The 20246-nt window shown below is 40.0% G+C and overlaps 1 protein-coding gene across 7 annotated transcripts in view; it reads left to right on the forward strand.

The window, feature by feature from the left end:
• The first annotated feature begins 17477 nt into the window (after positions 1 to 17477).
• The window catches only part of Ccdc88a (coiled-coil and HOOK domain protein 88A), a 97403-nt gene continuing 94634 nt past the window's right edge, over positions 17478 to 20246 (forward strand). For all 7 annotated transcript variants that reach the window (XM_090336903.1, XM_090336900.1, XM_090336904.1 and 4 more), the window contains exons 1-2: positions 17478 to 17820; positions 17918 to 18018. In XM_090336903.1, coding sequence (XP_090193029.1) covers positions 17758 to 17820; positions 17918 to 18018 — 164 coding nt within the window. In that variant the 5' untranslated portion in view covers positions 17478 to 17757. The remainder of the gene's footprint in view (positions 17821 to 17917; positions 18019 to 20246) is intronic.

Below are 20246 nucleotides of genomic sequence, written 5' to 3' on the forward strand. Positions count from 1 at the left end.
AAGCAAGAAGTAGAGTTGTGGCACAAATGGTAGACCACTAGCCTTGAACAAAAAAGGCTCAAGAACAGGGGCCGGAAGTTTGGCCTAGTGGTAGAGTGCTTGCCTAGCATGCATGAAGACCCAGGTTCGATTCCTCGGTACCACATACATAGAAAAAAGCCAGAAAGGGTGCTGAGGCTCAAGTGGTAGAGCTCTAGCCTTGAGAAAGTCCAAGGACAGTGCTCAGGCCCTGAGCTCAAGCCCAGGACTGGCAAAAAAAAAAAAAAAAAAAGGCTCAAGAACAGCTCTCAGGCCCTAAGTTCAAACCCTAAAACCAGCACAAAACAAAACAAAACAAAAATCCACAAATGGATAAGTAAATATTGCAAAATTCCTTTTATGTAAAGCATCTAAAACAGTCAAGTCTACAGAGACAAGAAATAGAATAGTGATTACTAGAGGCTTGAAAATTATTGCTTAATATGTACAGACTTCATTTAGGATGATGAAAGAATTTTGGAGTTGGGTTAGGGTGGGGTTCTTATTATGGTGTGAACGTATTTAATGCTGCTAAAATTGTATAATTAAAATTACTAAATTCTACCTTATTTATATTTTGTTCTCAAAATTAGAACACACATTCTCTAGTTTAGGACTCGGTATGATATTGAATAGAAGTGGTGTTAGAATATCTAAGTCTTATTCTCAAGTCCATGAAAAATTTTTGAATTGTATCATTGTGTCTTGTGTTTTCTCAGGCTGTTTTTTTTTTTGTCAAAAATCAATTTCAGATTAAGGCTCTTTGCTTTTATTACTAATTTAGTCAGATTATGTTTTATTTGAATCAGCAGTAATAAATTACCTGAAATCTTTAAAAATACATTTTTATTGTAATTAATAGAAGAGTTACGTTATATTCACCCAATAGAAGGTGTATTACTTGTCGGACGTGGTGACTCATCATGATTTGTATAAAACATGTTACTGTTCCTTTTGCTTTCTGACCTCCACACTGTGTTTTTTTTATTTTTTTATTGTAATTAGTAAAAGGGTTACATGATATTTGCCAGATAGAAGGTGCATTAATTCACATACATTGATACCCTTTCACATGTCTTGGTACCGATTTCCCTCCCCCCCCACCCCCCACCCTCCACACTGTGTTTTATTTTTGTTCTTGTAATATACTTTGTCTAATTCTTCTTCCTATTTTTTTAGTCTTTACACATGTATAGGAACTCAATTTCAATATAATATATGAATGAGTTCAATCCCAACAGTCAATGTGCCCACAATAGAAAACCTCAGTTTTGGTGTGCATCTGGGAGTCTAACTATGGCATGTGTTTTTACAATACCAAACAGAACAAATACTGTTTCCAGGAAATCAAAATACCATCAGCAAGTGAAATATGAGATAATATTCTTGAGAGTAATTTCTTTTCCTTTCTGCCGATAGAGGGCAACATGATCAAGTTGCTACACTGACAGCAATGTTCACAGCCTCTTGTCTCCACAAAGCTCAAAAAAGTCAGTATTAAACCTAGATAAACAAAAAGCAAGGGCTGGGAGTTTGGTCTAGTGGCCTGGGTTTGATTCCTTGGTACCACATACATAGAAAAAAGCTGGAAATGGGGCTGTGGCTCAAGTGGTAGAGCATTATGATCCTTGAGAAAGACCAAGGATAGTGCTCAGGCCCTGAGTTCAAGCCCTAGAACTAGCACAAAAAAAGAAAGAAAGAAAGAAAGAAAAAAAAAAAGCAAGCAAGCAGTGCAAAGTTGAAACCACAAATCTTTAGTAGGAGGAAGTCCTGCCTGTAGACTCTCTTCATAATCTTCCTAGTATACTGTGGCTAGAATTTCTTTTCCAAAAGATAACAGCAAGCATTTCTCATTGAGAAAAAGAGAGAGAGAGAGAGAGAGAGAGAGAGAGAGAGAGAGAGAGAGAGAGAGAGAGAGAGAGAGAGAGAGAGAGAGAGAGAGATTCAGTTATTTCATACTGCTTTCCCCTAAGAGATATAAAGGTCAAGAGCCTTAGAACAGTTGGGTTTCTTGATATATTTTTAAGTTTTATAACTCACTATTATCCATCTTTGATAACTGCATTATTAACCTATGTAAAGCTACTTGTAGTCTCTCTCCCACCTTCAATGTAGTATATATTTCTTTCCCCTTCCTCTCCCTTTCCCCCCTCCTCCCCCTCTCTGGCGATAGTAATACTTGAAGTAAGGCCCTCACGCTCATGCTTCCAGCCCGGTTTTCTTTTGATTATTTTGCAGATAGTCACACAGACTTTTCTGCCTTGGGCATTTTTGAACTGAGATCCTCCAGATATCAGCCTCTTTAGTAGTTATGATAACAGCAGTAAGCCATCCAGTCCTGGCTTATACTATATACTTCTAGTTTTCAATGCTTTGCTTCTGTTTTTCTTCCTCCTGAATTTTTTTGTACATCCTCTCCCACTAAACACCTATTTTCCATGTAAATCCAAACTCCTCCCACCCTCCTTTCCTTCTTTCCTTTCTTTCTTTCTTTGTTTCTCTCTTTCTTTCTTTCTTTCTTCCTTTCTTTCTTTCGCCCTTTCTCTTCTTTCCTTCATTCTCTTTTCCTCTCTCCTTTTCTCTTTCTTTCTTTCTTTCTTTCTTTCTTTCTTTCTTTCTTTCTTTCTTTCTTTCTTTCTTTCTTTCTTTCTTCCCTCCTAGAAAATGTACAATATATACACAGTGGAATTTTATGCTTCCATTTGAAAGAATATTACCGCATTCATAAGGAAATGGAAAGTCGTGGAAAAGATTATATTAAGCAAAGTAAGCCCACCCAAAGAAACATAAGGTGCATGATTTCCCTCATTTGTAGAAATTAGAATGTGCATAGGCTACAAGTAAACAAAATGGATGGTAAAAAAAATTACATGTGGATGTGAGAAACAGGACTCTAGATATTCACACAGTGAGACTAAAGGAGGATATTTTAGGAGAGAATCTCAAGGGGTCAATAGTTATGTGCATATGATCATATAAAATGATGTTTTTTGAAACGAACTTCAAGAAATGGAAACAAGAGGTTTTGTGTTTGTTTGTTGACTTTTTGTGGTTTTATTAAAAATTTCCCCCCACTTCTGTCACTTTTTTATTTCTTTATTCTTTGTCTTATGTGTAAGTTTGGGGGAGCACAGAAATGGTGGGACAAATGGTGAAGTAACTCAGCAGTGAGTCTCACTAGACACTATGTTGAAAATGAACTAGACAACTTGTAGAAGAGGGTGGGTTGGGAGGGAAAAACTGGGAGAAAACAAGAGGTGATGCTGTTCAAAAATAAATGTATTCATGGGCCGGGAGTTTGGCACAGTGGTAGACTGCTTGCCTAGCATGCATGAAGACCCAGGTCCCAGGTTCCATTCCTCAGTACCACATACATGGGGTGGCTGGGCCCACGCTGTAATCTCGATAACTCAGGAGGCTGAGATCTGAGGATCTCGGTTCAAGGCTAGCCAGGAACTAAAGAATAGGGGACTCTTATCTCCAATTAACCACTAGAAAACGGGAAGTGGCTCCAGGGGTAGGGCTGTAGCCTTGAGCTGAAGAGCTCAGGGACAGCACCTAGGCCCAGGGTTCAAGCCCCATGAACAACCCCAAAAAAGAAAGATGGAAATGGTGCTGTGGCTCAAGTGGTATATCTCCAGCCTTGAGAAAGCCCAAGGACAGTGCTCAGGCCCTGAGTTCAAGCTCTGGCTTGGCAAAAAATAAAATTCAATAAATAAATGTACTCATTACTACATAACTGTAACCCCTTTATACATCACCTTCATAATAAAAAAGAAATGAAGTTTGCTCAAGTAACAGTATATACTACACTGTTTGATAGCAATTTGTAAATCTTTAGCAGACTATAAGACCCTAGAGGGTTCATATATCTTTTTAAAAATATACCAGCCAGGTGACAGTGGCTCATGCTTATAATTCTAGCTGCTCAGGAGGCTAAGATCCTAGGCTTGCAGTTCAAAGCCAGTCCAGGCACAAAAGTCCATGAGACTCTTACCTCCAATTAATCAACAGAAAACTGGAACTGTAGCTGTGGCTCAAGTAGTATAACAGTACCCTTGAGCTGAAGAGCTCAGGAACAGCACCTAGGCCCAGAGTTCAAGACCCACAACTGACAAGACAAAACAAAACAAAAACACCAACTTAACAGCCATCAACATACACACATACAAAACAAAGACTTGAATTGTGGATTTGTTCGTTTGTTGGGGTTTTTTGTTGTTGTTGTTTTTCCAGTCCTGAGCTTGGACTTAGGGCCTGAGCACTGTCCTTTGGTTCTTTTTCTCAAGGTTAGAGCTCTACTACTTGAGCCTCAGCACCATTTCTGGCTTTTTTCTATGTATGTGGTACCAAGGAATTAAACCTGGGTTTTTGTGCATGATAGGCAAGCACTCTACCACTAGGCCAAACTCCTGGCCCCAAAGGTTGTTGGGGTTTTTTTTTGTTTTTTTTTTTTTTTGCCAGTTTTGGGCTTGAGCTCAGGGCCTGAGTTTAAAGAAATCCTGGTAACATTAGGCCACTTGATTTTTAAGACCAATGGAATTCTACTTTCCTATCTCTCTGGAGACAAGGATTATCTGAGTACAGTGTGTGTACTCAGTATACTCAATAACCAGCTCCAGTCTCAACTATGCCTGTGTGTGGAGGTTAGCATTCGAGTGGGCAGTGAAGAAAAGAGGGAGAAATTCCTTTTGTGATTCACCACAGAATGTTTTAAAACACATGATATATATATAATAGTAAGTAGACACAGATGATATTTTGAAGAGGTGATCATTGCAATACCATCTGCCGGGTTTTTCAATTGGTTAAAAAGAAAAAAGGAAAGAAAGAAAGAAATTACTTTGGCAGGATTTTCTCTTCACAAAATCATGTCGATTTTTGCCAATTCTCTGTAATATGATATGCCTTTTGCAAATTAAGAGAAAAATGCTTTCACATTGCACATCAGGAAAAATATGGCCATTGTCCTTATGACCTTTGTGAAAAAATATGTACATATGTACGTATTCAAGCATAAGTTAGGTAGGCTCATGATAATAAAGACTGAGACAGCTGATTAACTAATTCGAAATTGTCAAATTCAAAAACTGTTTGTGACTACCATAATATAATTGACAACACTACTGCTATAACTCAAAATAAAAAGAAGGATGTTTAGCTTTCACATTTAGATCAGGCTGTCTTCTGGAATCAAAAAAGATTTGATTCAGACCTATGAAGCCTGTACACTAAAAATTTCCACGAAAGGTGTGTATGAGTTTGGGAAAAGTCAGAATTATGCACAAACTTATTTGTCCATATTTAGAGACAAAATCTTCACACAACTAATGTGCTGTGAAACATAGGCAATGCAGCTGGTGCTCAGAAAAAAATAACTTGGTTGGAAGATTTTATCCATTAGTACTACCTCAACCAGTGCCATGTATCTACTACGTCATTTTCACTGTAAATTTGGAAGAGGCTAATTGAATTTTACTCAATAGAAGTAAAGGGCATAAAATCTAATTCATTATTTGTTTTGCTTCTGTCAAAGAAGTTGATGAGTAGGCAATTCAAGATGGGTATACCTTCTAAATAAATTTTCATGAATGGGTTTCAGTAAAAGTTGGTTTGTATGTAGCACTTCAAGTTTCTGTTGTGAGAGGGAACACAGAGAAAACAGTCACAACATTAGTTTGTTGTTCCTTTATAAAATAATGTCTATTAATCAAGTATGGTAGTACATGTCTGTCATCCCAGTACTCAGGAGGCGGAGGCAAGATCACAAGTTCAAGGCTAATCTGGCTACACAGTGCGACTCTCTCATAAAACAAAACAAAATGTCTTTTACAAAATTACATTTTCTACCTCTTAGAAATCAGATTATTTGCTAGGCACCAGTACCTCCTGCCTGTAACCTAGCTACTCAGGAGGCTGAGATCTAAGGATTGTGGTTTGAAGCCTGTCTGTGAGATTCCTATCTCCAATTAACCACCAGAAAAAATGGAAGTGACATGGTAGCTCAAAGTTGTAGAGAGCTAGCTTTGAGTGAAAAACAAAAAACCCAGGGATAGCACCCAGATCCTGAGTTCAAGCCCCATGACCAACAAAAAAAAAGAAAAAGAAAAATCAGATTATTTAAATGAATGCTATGAAAAAGTAATTACTGGGGCCGGGAGTTTGGCCTAGTGGTTAAAGTGCTTGCCTAGCATGCATGAAGGCACGGGTTCGATTCCTTCGTACCACATACATAGAAAAAAAGGCGGAACTGGTGCTGAAGCTCAAGTGGTAGAGCTCTAACCTTGAGAAAGTCCAAGGACAGTGCTCAGGTCCTGCGCTCAAGCGCAGGACTAGCAAAAAAAAAAAAAAAGTAATTACTTCAATAGATTTATTCATTCAACTGATATACATTGTGTATATACAATGTGTAATATTCTATGCTTCATTAACAGAAAAATGTCAATTTTACTTTTTCTGTGGTAGTACTGAGGATTGAACATAGAGGCTTACACTTGCTAGGCAGGTGCTGTCCCACTTAAGCCATGCCCCCAGCTCCATATTATAGGCACACTGCATGCCACAAATTTTTAGGACAAGTAGCTAGTATTCTGATCGTTTTTGTTTTTTCATCACTCTGCTAGAAGTTTTAAGCCTCTGTTACTCTGAAAAGAATTGTTACTTGGTTTGGTTATCAGAAGATCTAGAGAAATCCTGTTAAGTATTAGTCTTACTTTCACAGAAAGCCCTGAGCTCAGTCATCTTTTGGAGCTTCCTGTCCCAATGTCATTTTGTTCTCCTCTGTACTCCAAAGATGACCTTTATAGACTGCTTTTCCTGCTATTTTCCCTGCTATTTCATGTGAGACATTGGCCAGAAGTATGAGTTAAAACTCAGGCATTCATTTGTCATCTTTGTGTGTCATAATTATTGCAGTTGCTCCATGACCCATGACACACCTCCCGAGCAGGGGCTTCTTTTCCAAAACACCATGTCTTTCAGAGTTCTTGTGACAATTTCTTCTTCTTGCTCTAGGAATGAGAATATTCTCTGCCATTTCTCATTGTTGGATACTTTACCACCCCCTCTTGGTGTACCCACACCTCTCTAAATCACCCTTCCTTCTCCAGTGAAACACCTTAAGAGTGCCTGTTTCCTGTTAGGGCTCAAGAAAATGTCAGTCTTATATTTGGGGGAGTGTTTTCAACAACACTGTGATGAGAGACTGAAAGCAACTTGAACTTCATTTGATACAATAGACTAACGGAATTCAGTTTCCAAGCAACTTTCAGAACATAACTACACAGGTTATTTTAGCTATTTGTGAAGTTAATTAAGGGAATGTTAGTCCTGTTTTGTTTGAATCCAGTGCATTCAACTAGTTTAAAGGTGACCAGCTATGGCCTTGGGGAGGGGAAACTAGACCTGTTATCTCTAATTTGTAAATAGAGTTCACAAAACCAAAAGACTAGTCTATTTTCTATTAGAGTGGAAGAGTTGAATACAACTGGGACTCAACCATCAGGATGTTTAGAGAAGTTTGTCAATCTCTGAACCAATTCATTGAACAGAAGTATTTTCCATCTTCTTCTATCCTCCTTTAGATACAATCTTTTAAGCATTTTGTGTGCTCCATTAGGCTTATCTTTAACCAGCAGCTCAGTAGTGAACAATGGAAACAGTGAGAATGCTGGGACAAAGCTAGAGCTAGAACTTCAGATCTGCTCTAAACTTAGACCCCACTCTTTTGTGAGATTTGTCAAGTTTCAGGTATGGTTATGAATATTGGGATCTGATTTTTTAAATGTTCACTTTGTGGTCCTATACACATAATACATGATAATCATTTATTAGAAATGTAATCAAATTCTATTTAGTATTGATTGATTAAAACCCAGGATCATTGCTATATTTTAATGGTCTTATGAAAGTAATACAATTTATTGAAATATGAAAAACTGCAGCAACATAGTTAACCTCTATACATAGTTTTTCTTCTTTTTTTGCCAGTCCTGGGCTTGAGCTCAGGGCATGAGCCCTGTCCTTGGACTTTCTCAAGGCTAGAGCTCTACCACTTGAGCCTCAGCACCACTTCTGGCTTTTTTCTATGTATGTGGTACGGAGGAATTGAACCCAGGTCTTCGTGCATGCTAGGCAAGCACTCTACCATAGGCCAAACTCCCGGCCCTTCTTTTTCTTTTTTTTTTTTTTTTGCCAGTCCTGGGACTTGAACTCAGGGCCTGGGCTCAAGGCTAGCACTCTGCCACCTAAGCCATAGCTCCACTTCTGGCTTTTCTGTATATGTAATACCCAGGAATCAAACCCTGGGCTTTATGCATGCTAGGCAAGCACTCTTCCACTAGGCTACTCTCCCAGCCACCACAGTTCTTTTTGTGGGTGTGTACCAGTCCTGGGCTTTGAACTCTGGGCCTGGGAACAGTCCCTGAGTTTTGTGCTTATGGCTAGCACTCTACCAGTTGAGCCATAGCACCACTTCTAGTTATTTGGTGCTTACTTGGAAATAAAGAGTCTGGATTCAAACTGCAATCCTCAGATCTCAGCTTCCTGAGTAGCTAGGATTACAGCCATGAACCACCAGCATCTGGCTTACATAGCTTATTTTGAAGTTTCTTCTTCGTTACTGATTTTTTTCAGTTATGACAACAAAATATTATAATAATAAAATAATTTTAAAAATATGAAACATGGCTAGCTTTCATTTTAGCAATCAAAGGTAGAGCTTTAGTTTACAAAAGTAATAGAATAAAAATGAGTCTGCGATGGATGCCAGTGGCTCACGCCTATAATCCTAGCCACTCAGGAGGCTGAGATCTGAGGATTACAGTTGAAAGCCATCCCAGGAAAGAAAGTCTGTGAGATTCATATCCAATTAACTAACAAAAAACCAGAAGTGATATTGTGGCTCAAAGTGATAGAGTGCTAGACTAGCACTGAAAAGCCTCAGGGACAGCTCCCAGACCCAGAGTTCAAGCCCCATGACTACAAAAACAAAAACAAAAAATGAGTTTGGCCAGGCGCCTTGCTCCTTGGTGCCAGCTTATGGCTATAATCCTAGCTACTCAGAAGGCTGAGGTCTAAGGATCATAGTTCAAAGCCAGATGGAACAGGAAAGTCCCTGAGACTCTTTTCTACAAATGTATTTGCTTCTCCATCTTTAAGGTTTCCATTTGCTTAGTATCTAACCATTGGTAGCAACTATTTCATAGATGTGAGGAATAAAAGAAGAAAAACAAACACAAAGACTGAATAGACAATGAACACTCCTTCCCTACAAACGCTATTGTACCTATAAGTGACCAATAACATATGAGACTGTTTTGTGTCATACTGTAGCATCATGGGTACAGTACAGACCAGGAAAATAAACATAAATAAGAACTTATACCTAGAGGCACTTCTGGCCTAATAGATAGCCATTGACAAGGGGGACCAATCAGGTCTTCACTCAATAAATACTCATTCTTTCAGATTATTTTAATGATCTCTGTATTGCTAGCATGTAGAAAATAGAAGCATTGGATTCAAAGGGAAAGATACTATTTACAAAAGAAGATAAGAAAACTGCTAAAGTAAAATGAAACTAAACACTTAATTGTTAAAGTTTGTTCATTCTGTTGCACTTCTCAAGAGCCTGTGTGTATCATTTTATCAAATAATTAAGTTAACATGAATTAGACTAACTTAATTAAAATATTAACACTGTATTAAAACACTACAATTGTATGATCATTTACATCAACTGTGAAGATGTCATTTCTTTAAGAAAACATCAGTTTATGTTTAGAATATGCCGTTCAACAAATCTTGGCCAATTATAACACATTTTTACAAGATTTCCATCAAAATGATAAAAGTGAAAAACATCTGAGTTCAGTAGCCTATACTTTCAGCTACTTGGGAGGTTGAGGCAAGAAGATCACTTAAGTCCGAGGGTTTGATGTAAGCCTGGGCAACATAGACTCCATCTCAAAAGAAAAATATTATGTAATTTTTTGTTTTGTTTTGCTAGTCCTGAGGCTTGAGCCACAGCACTACTTCCAGCTTTTTCTATATATGTGGTACTGAGGAATTGAACCCGAGTTTTCATGCTTGTTAAGCAGGCACTCTACCACTAGGCCAAACTCCCGGCCCCCTCCAATTTTTTTTTTTAAATAAAACATTCTTGGCATTGGGCTCATGCTTGTAAATCTTAGCTACTCTGAAGGCTTAGATCTTAGGATTTCAGTTTTAGGCCAGCCCAGGTAAAAAGTCTGTGAGACTCTTACTTCCAATTAGTCATCAAAAAGCCAGAAGTAGAGGTGTTATAGTGCCAGTCTTAAGTGGAAAAAGCTAAGGGACAGCACCCAGACCCTGAGTTCAAGCCCCAATACTGGCACAAAAGTAAGTAATTAAAAATAGTTTGGGGGCTGGGAATTTGGCCTAGTGGTAGAGTGTTTGCCTAGCATGCATAAAGATCTGGATTCTTCGTACCATATACATAGAAAAAAGCTGGAAGTGGTGCTGAGGCTCAAGTGGTAGAGCTCTAGCCTTGGGAAAAAGAACCCAGGGACAGTGCTCAGGCCCTGAGTCCAAGCCCAGGACAGGCAAAAAAAAAAAAATAGTTTGGCTATTGAAAAGGATAAACGCTATTATATGCTCATTGAAAAATAGAAGATTATATATGTTATATATAATATATTCCTTTAAGATTTCTTTTGGAAAAATATTATAAAGACTTGAGAAAGAAAATATCCTGAAGGCAATTTATTTTTATAAACTCATTGTCCTGGGGAAAATCATTTGGCTCTCCAATTTCACTAGTAAGAAACACTCTCTAGTTAATATCTCCTCAAGATCATTAGTGAATTGGAATACTTTTCAGAAATTGCTTTGCTATGAAATTGGTTATGGGTTTGGATCTTAAATGTTCCCCAAAGTCCATTTGCTAAAGGGTTGATTGCCAGCCTCTGCCACTACTAGGGGCCTTTAGGAGCTCCCCACGGAAGTAAGTTAGTTAGCGCTTTGTAGATATGCCCTGGAAAGTGATACAGAGACCCTATGCCCTTCCTTATTCTCTGCCTGGTGGATGGCAGGAAGCCATACATTTTTTTTGTTGCACCATTCACTCTCTGCCATGGTGTTTTGCTTCTCCACAGGCTTGAAACAGTGAAGCCAAGAAGTAATGGACTGCAACTTCTGAACCCATGAGCCAAAATCAACTCTTCTTCCTTTTACGTTCATTATTTAGGTAGTTTTTCATGCCATTGAAAGCTAACACAGAGCTCTTGTCAAACATTGGGATTTAAAAAAAAAATTTTGTTTTGAGGCTAGCCTCAAACCCTAAATCCTCCTTGCCTCTGGCTAATTGTAACTGATCATCATAGTTGAAGGAAGACTCTTTGATCTATTGCCCAAGAGTGCCCACTGCTTGCAAAGTACTGCCTTATACACAGAGTTAAAAGATGAACTAAAGAGGCTCATTCAGGAGAACAGCATGTAGGTAAAAGCTTGGTATCCAGAGCAAGTTCCAGAAATAAAGTGGAGATTACTTAGATACTATGTAGACACAAAGGGAAGGAGGGCTCAACTCATGCTGAGGCAGAATACTTCACAGAGAGGGGATATTTGAATCCTGAGGGATGAGCAGGACTTGGCTAGCCAGCAGGAAAGAGCTTTCTGGCAGTGTTTTAGGGCACAGGTGTGTGGAATATAATGGTCAATTAGAGATAGTTCACACAGGGAAACTGAAAAAAATCAACAGATACTGGTCCAAAGAGATGATTCCTTCTTTCTTTCCTGTCATCTCTTTACAATTTTCTTTTCCTCTGTCTGATTGAGATACAGGATAGAGCAACAAGTCCACTGGTCTAAGTAGATGTGTGGTAGGAAGTGCGTATTTTACAGCTCAGGAAACTAACCCTCAAGCAAGATAAACAACTTGATTAATTTTGATTTCTCACTTTTGCTTTCTATTATGTTTTTCTTTAAATGATTTTGAATGATTAAAAACATATGCCTTTTGTGTACTTAGGTGGTTTTGAAGACTTATTCTTACTCAATACATCCAAAAGGCCATTTTGAAAAGTTTATGTTTTTCTCCTTTTTGCTATTCTTCCCCACTCTTTTGTGCCCTCCTTTCTTCTCTTCTCCTTTTCTCCTTCTTCCCTTATCTCTTTCCACATCAGGTGAGTTTGAAATCTTATTCAATACATCAAGAGGACCATATTGAGATGTCCGCAAGAGAAAGGATTTGTTTTTTATTCTTTCTCTTTTCCTTCTCTTTTTTCATCTTTCTTCCCTTTTCTTTTCCTCCCTCCCTCCATTTGTCTTTCTCTTTTTCTCTCTCTTTTTTTCTTTTTTTGAGACATGACTCACTATGCTGTCTAAACTGGCTTTTAATTCTTGGGCTTCACCAAGCTAACTTACTCATCTTGCCAAGTAGCTGGAGTTATAGGTACACACCACCATGTTCAGCTAGAGAATGGATTTGCGGAGGACGTTGAAAATAGATTTCAAGAACCAGGAGTTTGCTTGCCTAGCATGCACGAAGACCGGGGTTTGAGTCCTCGGTACCATATACATAGAAAAACCAGAAGTGGTGCTATGGCTCAAGGGGTAGAGCTCTAGACTTGAGAAAGCCCAAGGACAGTACTTGGGCCTTGAATTCAAGCCCCAGGACTGGCAAAAATAAATAAATAAATAAGAAAACAAAAAAAAGAAAATAAACTTCAAGAGGTATTGGTGAAAGTTCTTAAAAAAAAAAAAGCAACAAAAAAGAACTATGTAACTTGCCTGGCATAGTGGCTCAAACTCGTAATCCTAGCTACTCAGGAGGCTGAGATCTGGGGATCAAGGTTCAGATCCAGCCTGGCCACAAAAGGACCCGAGACTCTTATCTCCAATTAATCACTAGAAAATGGTAAGTGGGGCTTGGCTCAAGAGTGGGGCGATAGCTTAGGGACATCGTCCAAGGCCGAGTTCATGCCCCATGACCCACAAAAAAACAAAACAAAGCTATATAACTTACATTTCATATATTCAGCCATAAGATGTGTGAAATTTAATGGCTTTTAGTATATTCACAGAGTTATGCATTTATCTGAAAGAGATTTTAAGATATTTTCAGGGCAGAGAGTTTGGCCTAGTGGTAGAATGCTTGCCTAGCATGCAAGCCCTGGGTTTGATTCCTAGGTGCCACATACACAAAAAATAGCCGGAAGTGGAGCTGTGGCTCAAGCGGTAGAGTGCTAGCCTTGAGAAAAACCCAAGGACAGTGCCCAGGACCTGAGTTCAACTTCCACCCCCCCCCAAAAAAAAAGATTGTATGTTCGGTTTCTCAAAAGTAAATACTCATTTTTCTCCCGTCTTACCCAGCCCTAAACAACTAATTTTTCTTTAAAAATCAGCTGATTCTGAACATCTTACATAAAATGCAATCATACCATGTATTGTCCTTTGAGACTAATTTTCACTTAGGGTAATACTTTCAGGGTTCATCAGTGTTGCAGACTTTCTCAGTAATCCATTGTTTTATTACCAAATAATATTCCATTGCATGTATAAATCACATTTAATTCAGTTATTCATCAGCCAGTGGGCATTTCTACTTTTTTGGCTATTATTATCAAAGTCTCATTCCACTAATATGTTTTAGTTATTTTTGTGGTAGGAACGTATGACTGCAATTATTCCTATAAATCTGTACTTGAAAGTATTTGTCCCCAAGAGATCTGGTTGAGGGTAAGTGTATCACCTCCTGTTGTGTAGATCAAGATCAACCATGGTAGATAGGGGTATCTCTGGTACATGAAGAGTGTCATAAGTGTGGAATGGGTGGGGAAGTGAAATATTTATTTTGTGATTTCTAAGTGGGATCATAGTCTACTCCAATCATTTCATTTTGTATGCAAAGAGAACTGAGCACATAACTTAGACCTTAACCAGAATGGTATGGCTTTGCTAAAGTCCCTTGCTGTTGGATATGTGATGTGTGTGTGTGTGTGTGTGTGTGTGTGTGTGTGTGTGTGTGAGAGAGAGAGAGAGAGAGAGAGATAGAGAGAGAGAGAGAGAGAGACAGAGACAGAGAGAGAGAGACAGAGACAGAGAGAGACAGAGAGAGAGAGAGAGAGAGAGAGAGAGAGAGAGAGAGAGAGAGAGAGAGAGAAAGTACTCAGAGTTTGGCATTGTCTCTTAGATTTTTCTGCTCATGGCTGGCACTCTACCACTCGAGCCACATCTCCGTTTTTAGATTTTTGCTGGTTAATTAAAGATACGAGTCTTTATAACATCCCCCACCACTGTGAGGGCTGACTTCAAACTGTAATCCTCAAGTTCCAGCCTCCTAAATAGCTAGGATTATAGGTAAGACACCAAGCTCAGCTTTCTTGTTGAATTTTTAACATTCTGAGAAAAGATGAATGGAAAATGACTACAATATACAAAACAAAAACACTTAAAGAACTTCTGTGGCATCTCTTCCTAAGTGAAAGGAGGATAGGACAGTTTGGGATTTAATCTTACAGGACATTACAATTCAAAGACTATTTAATTGTGTATAATGTACAATCCCTCTTTTGCCAGACAGAGAAGTTTCCTGAATGTACTCTTGAGATATTATAAAACATTTCTAGGACTGCTGTTAAAGTAGTGAACTGTGCATTGCTAGTTTTTCAAAAAGTTCCTGCAGACCTCAGTCTCGTCTAAAGTTTCCTGTTTTTAGAATTAACTCCTCATGTTTCTTTGTTGAATGCGTGTGTGTGTGTGTGTGTGTGTGTGTGTGTGTGTGTGTGTGTAAAAGCTAAAGATAGATCAGGAAGCATCTGAGCCCATCTGGTTCTAGAGGGGAATCCAGATTTCTATGAGCGATGAGTACTAAATGTAAATTGGGTAAACAATGCTACATAAATGTACTACTTTGGGGCTAGCCTTTCAGTCACCATTGTCCAAAATATCTGTGACCTGCTGTACTTGGTGTTAACACTTTCTGGGTTTTTATCTCTGAATGGTAAAGGTTGGTCTGTCTTAGGATAAATGCCAGTTTAGACACAAGTAGTTCCATGTTGTTTTGTAGGTTTCTGTGGGATTACAAAGGAAAGTAAGTATGTCAGGCATTGAACTGCTTCCCTCTTGGTGCCTGTTTTCCTTCGGCATGTCATTGGCCAAATGAACTGTGATTAAGAGTCATCCAGAAGGAAAAGATTGTTAGCAACCAGGATGAGTCAAGATTGTGTACATGCCAGGGAATATAAGGCTTTGTCTGCACCACTAGTGCCACATCCTAATTTAAAATAAGACCATTTTACAAGGGTGCATTTTCTTCTGTGCATCAAAACAAGATCGTTCCTCTTGTATGGAAGAACTGAACTGAAGAACTCTTGAACTGCAGTAAGAGAGAATGGGTTTCTTGCCCCCCCCCCCCCCCCCCCCCCGCAAAGATTCCTCATTTGGGAGAAATAATGATAAAAAAAATCAATAACAATAACAAAAATGTTGCTGTTAGCTGAAATTTCACCCCAGCTATTGTTCTCTCAGTTTTCCATATAAAGACAGAAAGCTCAGAGAGGTTAAGGGATGTGCCTAGGCTCACACAGCTGGTAAATAAATCAAGCCCATTCCAGAATTAGGCTCTCAACTACTTAAGAAACTATTTTTTCTTAGCTCATGTTATGATTTAAAACATCCTTACTGTTCATTGAAAATACATAAATACTCAAAGTAGATATTTTTGTAATTGTAAACACAATCCACACAGTAAAACTACATGACTATATTTATTTTCTCAAAAAGTGTTTTATATGCTCATTTCATCCTTGGAAAAATATTTTTATTTTCTTTGGAAACAAGGAGTAACTTGATTTTGCTAGGGACTGCAAAAATTATTTTGATGGTTCCAGTGGTGCAGAGCACAGAGCTTTATGACAGATGTGCAATTGTTTGTCACTTGACTCGAATGGTTTCCAAATATATTCTCCTTGTAGCTCTTGATTTTGCTTGGATATTTTTCAATAGCTAAATAGTAAAAAAAAAAAAAAATCACGGTCGCTACTCAGAGAATACCATGCTGAAAGATAGTTTTGGTTATTTAAAATCCCACTATTTTTCCCTAGCGACTTTGAGGAACATTTATACTTCAGTAAACTGTTTCTTTCTTTCTTTCTGGAAAAGGAGTCAAAGAAAACAAACAAAAACCCCGAACCCAAGTTGTGCCTCAAGTCTCTTTAGCCATTTGCTGCAGTCCGGTTTCCCATTCCATCTTTGCTGGCTAAAAAGCATGCTTCCCAGATCCGATCAAACTGTCTGAAAAAAAGGCGGTCTGCATCCCTCATGTTTAAGGAGCAGGGGTTTTCGTTCCTTTCCTCCACACATCAAAGAAGGCACTCGGGGAGGAAATAAGCCATAATTAGGCATGAGCGAGCGAGCAGACTGACCCCCCCTCTTCTGCCTTGCCCATCCCCCTCAGCCCCCCTCCCATTCCCACCCCGCACCCCCTCCCCGGGGCCCTGGCAAGCGTTCCGGGAGCGAGCGGGGCGCGCCGGCCACCCGCAGCCGCCGCAGCGCTCGCGCGTCGGAGACTGGGCGGCGGCGGCTGCGGCGGCTGCGGCGGTGGCAGGGCCGGACCCGGGCCCTCGAGAGCGCGCGCTCGGGAGCGCGCTCATGCAGCGGTTTTCTTCTCCCACAATCCAGAGGCAGCGGCGCGGGAGGGGCGGGGCAGGGAGGCGGGGTGTGTGTGTGTGTGTGTGTGTGTGTGTGTGTGTGTGTGTGTGTGTGTGTGTGTGTGTGTGTGTGTGTGTGTGTGTGTGTGTGTGTGTGTGTGTGTGTGTGTGTGTGTGTGTGTGGCGAACCGGCGGAAGGATATCGGCGCGGAGGGAGCCGCACGCTCCCTGGGTCCGCAGGCTGGCGGGCGCTGGTTGGACGGCGCGGAGTGGGGTGTGCTGCGGCACTGCGGTTCCGAGGCCGTTACTCGGGCTCCTCCAGAGGGCAGAGCGGGAGGCTGGAGCGCGGCGCTGATTTTTGTGCCGAGGGCTTTCCCAGAGGCGCCGCTGAAGAGACTGGCGGGGCTCTGGCCAGCCCGAGGGCTAGGGACACACACCGAACCCCCCAGAGCGTCCTCCGGGAGGAGAAAAGGGGCGGCCGGCGAGGCGAGGCGTGAGGGCCACAGAGGGATGGAGGCCGCCCGGGGGGAAGGGGAGAGCCCTGCCCGGGGGCGCTGAGGGGGCTGCGGACAGCGGAGGCGCGGCGCCCGCCGCCGGGGGTCAAGCGCAGCCGGGAGGCTGGGCCGGAGCCGGGCGGCCCCTCGGAGTCCCGGGGACGTAGTTTTCCACTCCGCCCGCGTTGGGTTTAATTCCTGGCGGGGCTGTTGGGCTGGTCGGCTGCCTCCAGAGCTGCGCAGCCTTGAGGGGCTTTTTTTTTTTTTTTTTTTTTGTCTGGCTGCTCCGGCTCCCTTTCCCCTTCCTCCTCCTCCAGATGCCTTTTTTCTGCCCCTCCTGGCCCAGCACAGAGGTTTGCAGCGCCGGCTGCGGCTCGCGGGGGTTCCCGGGGACGTTCCCCGGGATTTGGGCTCCCTGCCCTCGGGGGGTTTCGAGGAGGGAGATTGCCCCCCAGCCCCTCGATGGGATTTTCCTGGCTGGTCGAAATGGACTTTCATTGATTTCTTCTTACTTCCTCAACGTGTAGCGACCAATTCCCTAGGCGTATGTGTGTGCCAGTTCCTTTTTCCCCCCCACTTTCCCCCTTCTTCTCTCAAACACATAATCTGTGAAAATGGAGAACGAGATTTTTACTCCCCTTTTGGAGCAGTTCATGACCAGCCCCTTGGTCACTTGGGTAAGTAGGATGTCCTTTATTGTATGTTTGGCTGGGTTATTTGTGGCTTCCGTGATGGAGGTGGGCGTTCACGCCGCGGTGATCCTTTCTGTTCTAGGTGAAAACGTTTGGACCTCTGGCTGCAGGAAATGGGACCAGTCTGGACGAATATGTGGCTTTGGTGGATGGGGTATTCTTGAACCAGGTCATGCTCCAAATGTAAGTGTTGTCTTCTTTCTTGTTTTGTTTTGCTTTTCTCAGATAACTTGTTCTTTGAAAAAATAACATCATGAGCTTAAGAGTCTTAGCGTTTTAAGCTCCTAATCTGGTTCTTTGGTCAGAAAAATTGAGTTGTTTTAAGAATTGGATCTGGAAAGGAGTGTTCATGGTAGATGCCCAGCCCATTTATCACAACCTGTAATTTTATCTGTTACAAATTAGAAGCTTGAACTTTTCATTCTGCCTGCCTTTTTTTCTTGTCATTTATTGTCTTCAGTGTTGAAATTCAAAACACATTGTGTCTTTGATAATTTGGACAAATAAGAGAGGAAGAGAAAAAAAAAATAGCCTAATTTCCTTAAAGAAGGGAAAGACCTTATTACTGTAAAGTTATGTGTGTTTGAAACAGCAGTGTTGCATATTAACCTTTGTGTCTTAAGAATAAAATGGCATGAAATTTGAAACTGATGGGGCAATAACAGATTTCAGAATCAAGCATTTCTAGTAGATGAGGAAGATTTTCTGTACAGCAAATAATTTAAATAACCTATAATAAATTTCCTTAGATAACTTACTGTGTTACTGATAAATTATTAGACTGTTTAATATTGGGTGAATTGTTTAGAGCTCTTTTCAGATATTTATATAAGTAACTTAAATCTTGGCAACAAGATTAGTGAATTACTAGGCAAATCTTTGTTTCTGTTTTTTTTTTTTCTTTCTCTGTACTGGGGTCTGAATTCTCATGCTTACTTACAAGGCTGGTGTTTTACCACTAGAATCATATCTCCAGCCGGCGTTTACTGGTTATTTTAGAGATGGAGTCTCAAGAACTTTTCTGTTTAGGCTGTGTTTGAACTGTGATCTGGATTTCAGCCACCTAGGTAGCTAGAACCACAGATGTAAGCTGCCAGCCCTTGGCTAAGCCTTTGCCTTTTATGACAGATTTTATTGAGATGTATTAAATAGGAACCTGTGTTTTTGAAATAGGAATTGAATATTGAGATCATGTTGATAGCTGAATCAATGAAAAACTACTCCATTTTATTGTAAAGTATTACAGTGTGTATATACTCTTATATACATCAGTGTAGGTTATCAAACTGAATAGTACACTTGTGCCTAAAATAATGTGTATGTAGTCATATTTATGCTGAATAGAGCCTGATTACAAGGTAGTTTGTGACTTTTGAAGACATTCCTATCCTTTTATATATGGGAGAAATTTATACATTATAAATATTTGCTAGAGAATAAATCTATTCTGCTTTAATATCTGTACATATCTCCATTCAGTTTTATGAAAATTAGTTTGATTTTTCTATGCAAAAGAGGTTAGATGTCAAATTCATAAATAACTGTTCCCTGAGCTCAGATATTTGTGCATGTTTTTCCTATTCATGTTGATCCCACAGGGAAGTATTATTCTATATTTTTTCAGAATTTTTTTTTTTTTTTTTTTTTTTTAGTTCTGGGGCTTGAACTCATGGGCTAGCCACTGTCCCTGAGTTTTTTGCTCAGGAATAGTGCTCTACCACTTTGAGCCACAGCACCAATTCCAGTTTTCTGGCTGTTAGTTGGAGGTAAGATTTTCACAGGTTTTCCTGCTGGGACTGGCTTTGAACCTCTGGTCTCAGATCTCAGATCTCATATTTCTGAATAGCTAGGATTACAGGCCAGTGCCACTAACCAACTTCTGGCTAAAAACATGTTTTTGATAGGCATCCAGTTTTTGTATAGGCATCCAAAAAAAAAAAATACTATCTCATTGTACATGTGTATATGTGTTTGTATATATTTTTTTCTTAGAAAGGAAACTAAAGTGTCAACATTATTTTAGGTTTAGTAAATATATTTTAGTCACCCATGGAATTGTTTTTTCTTTGAAATATCCTGCTGGTTTCTAAGCAAAATGGTAGAGTCATGAAACAATATTTTAATGATGAATTCTAATATTTTAATAAAAAACAATGAAAAATATTAATATTTAGGGGATACCCACGACAGGAAAGGTAGCCAGTATGATGCATTCAGAATTTTACCTTGTTTCTTTACTTGCTTTACTTTCTTTACTTTTAGAAAGTCTGAATTAGTAAGATGAATCCTATTTAAAAAAAAAAAAAAGAGAGAGAGAGGTGGGGGGGCCGGGAGTTTGGCCTCCTGGTAGAGTGCTTGCCTAGCATGCATGAAGACCCGGGTTCGATTCCTTGGTACCACATTTATGGAAA

This window comes from Megascapheus bottae, chromosome 7, assembly GCF_031878675.1.
Source record: "Megascapheus bottae isolate mThoBot1 chromosome 7, mThoBot2.hap1, whole genome shotgun sequence".
NCBI lineage: Eukaryota > Metazoa > Chordata > Mammalia > Rodentia > Geomyidae > Megascapheus > Megascapheus bottae.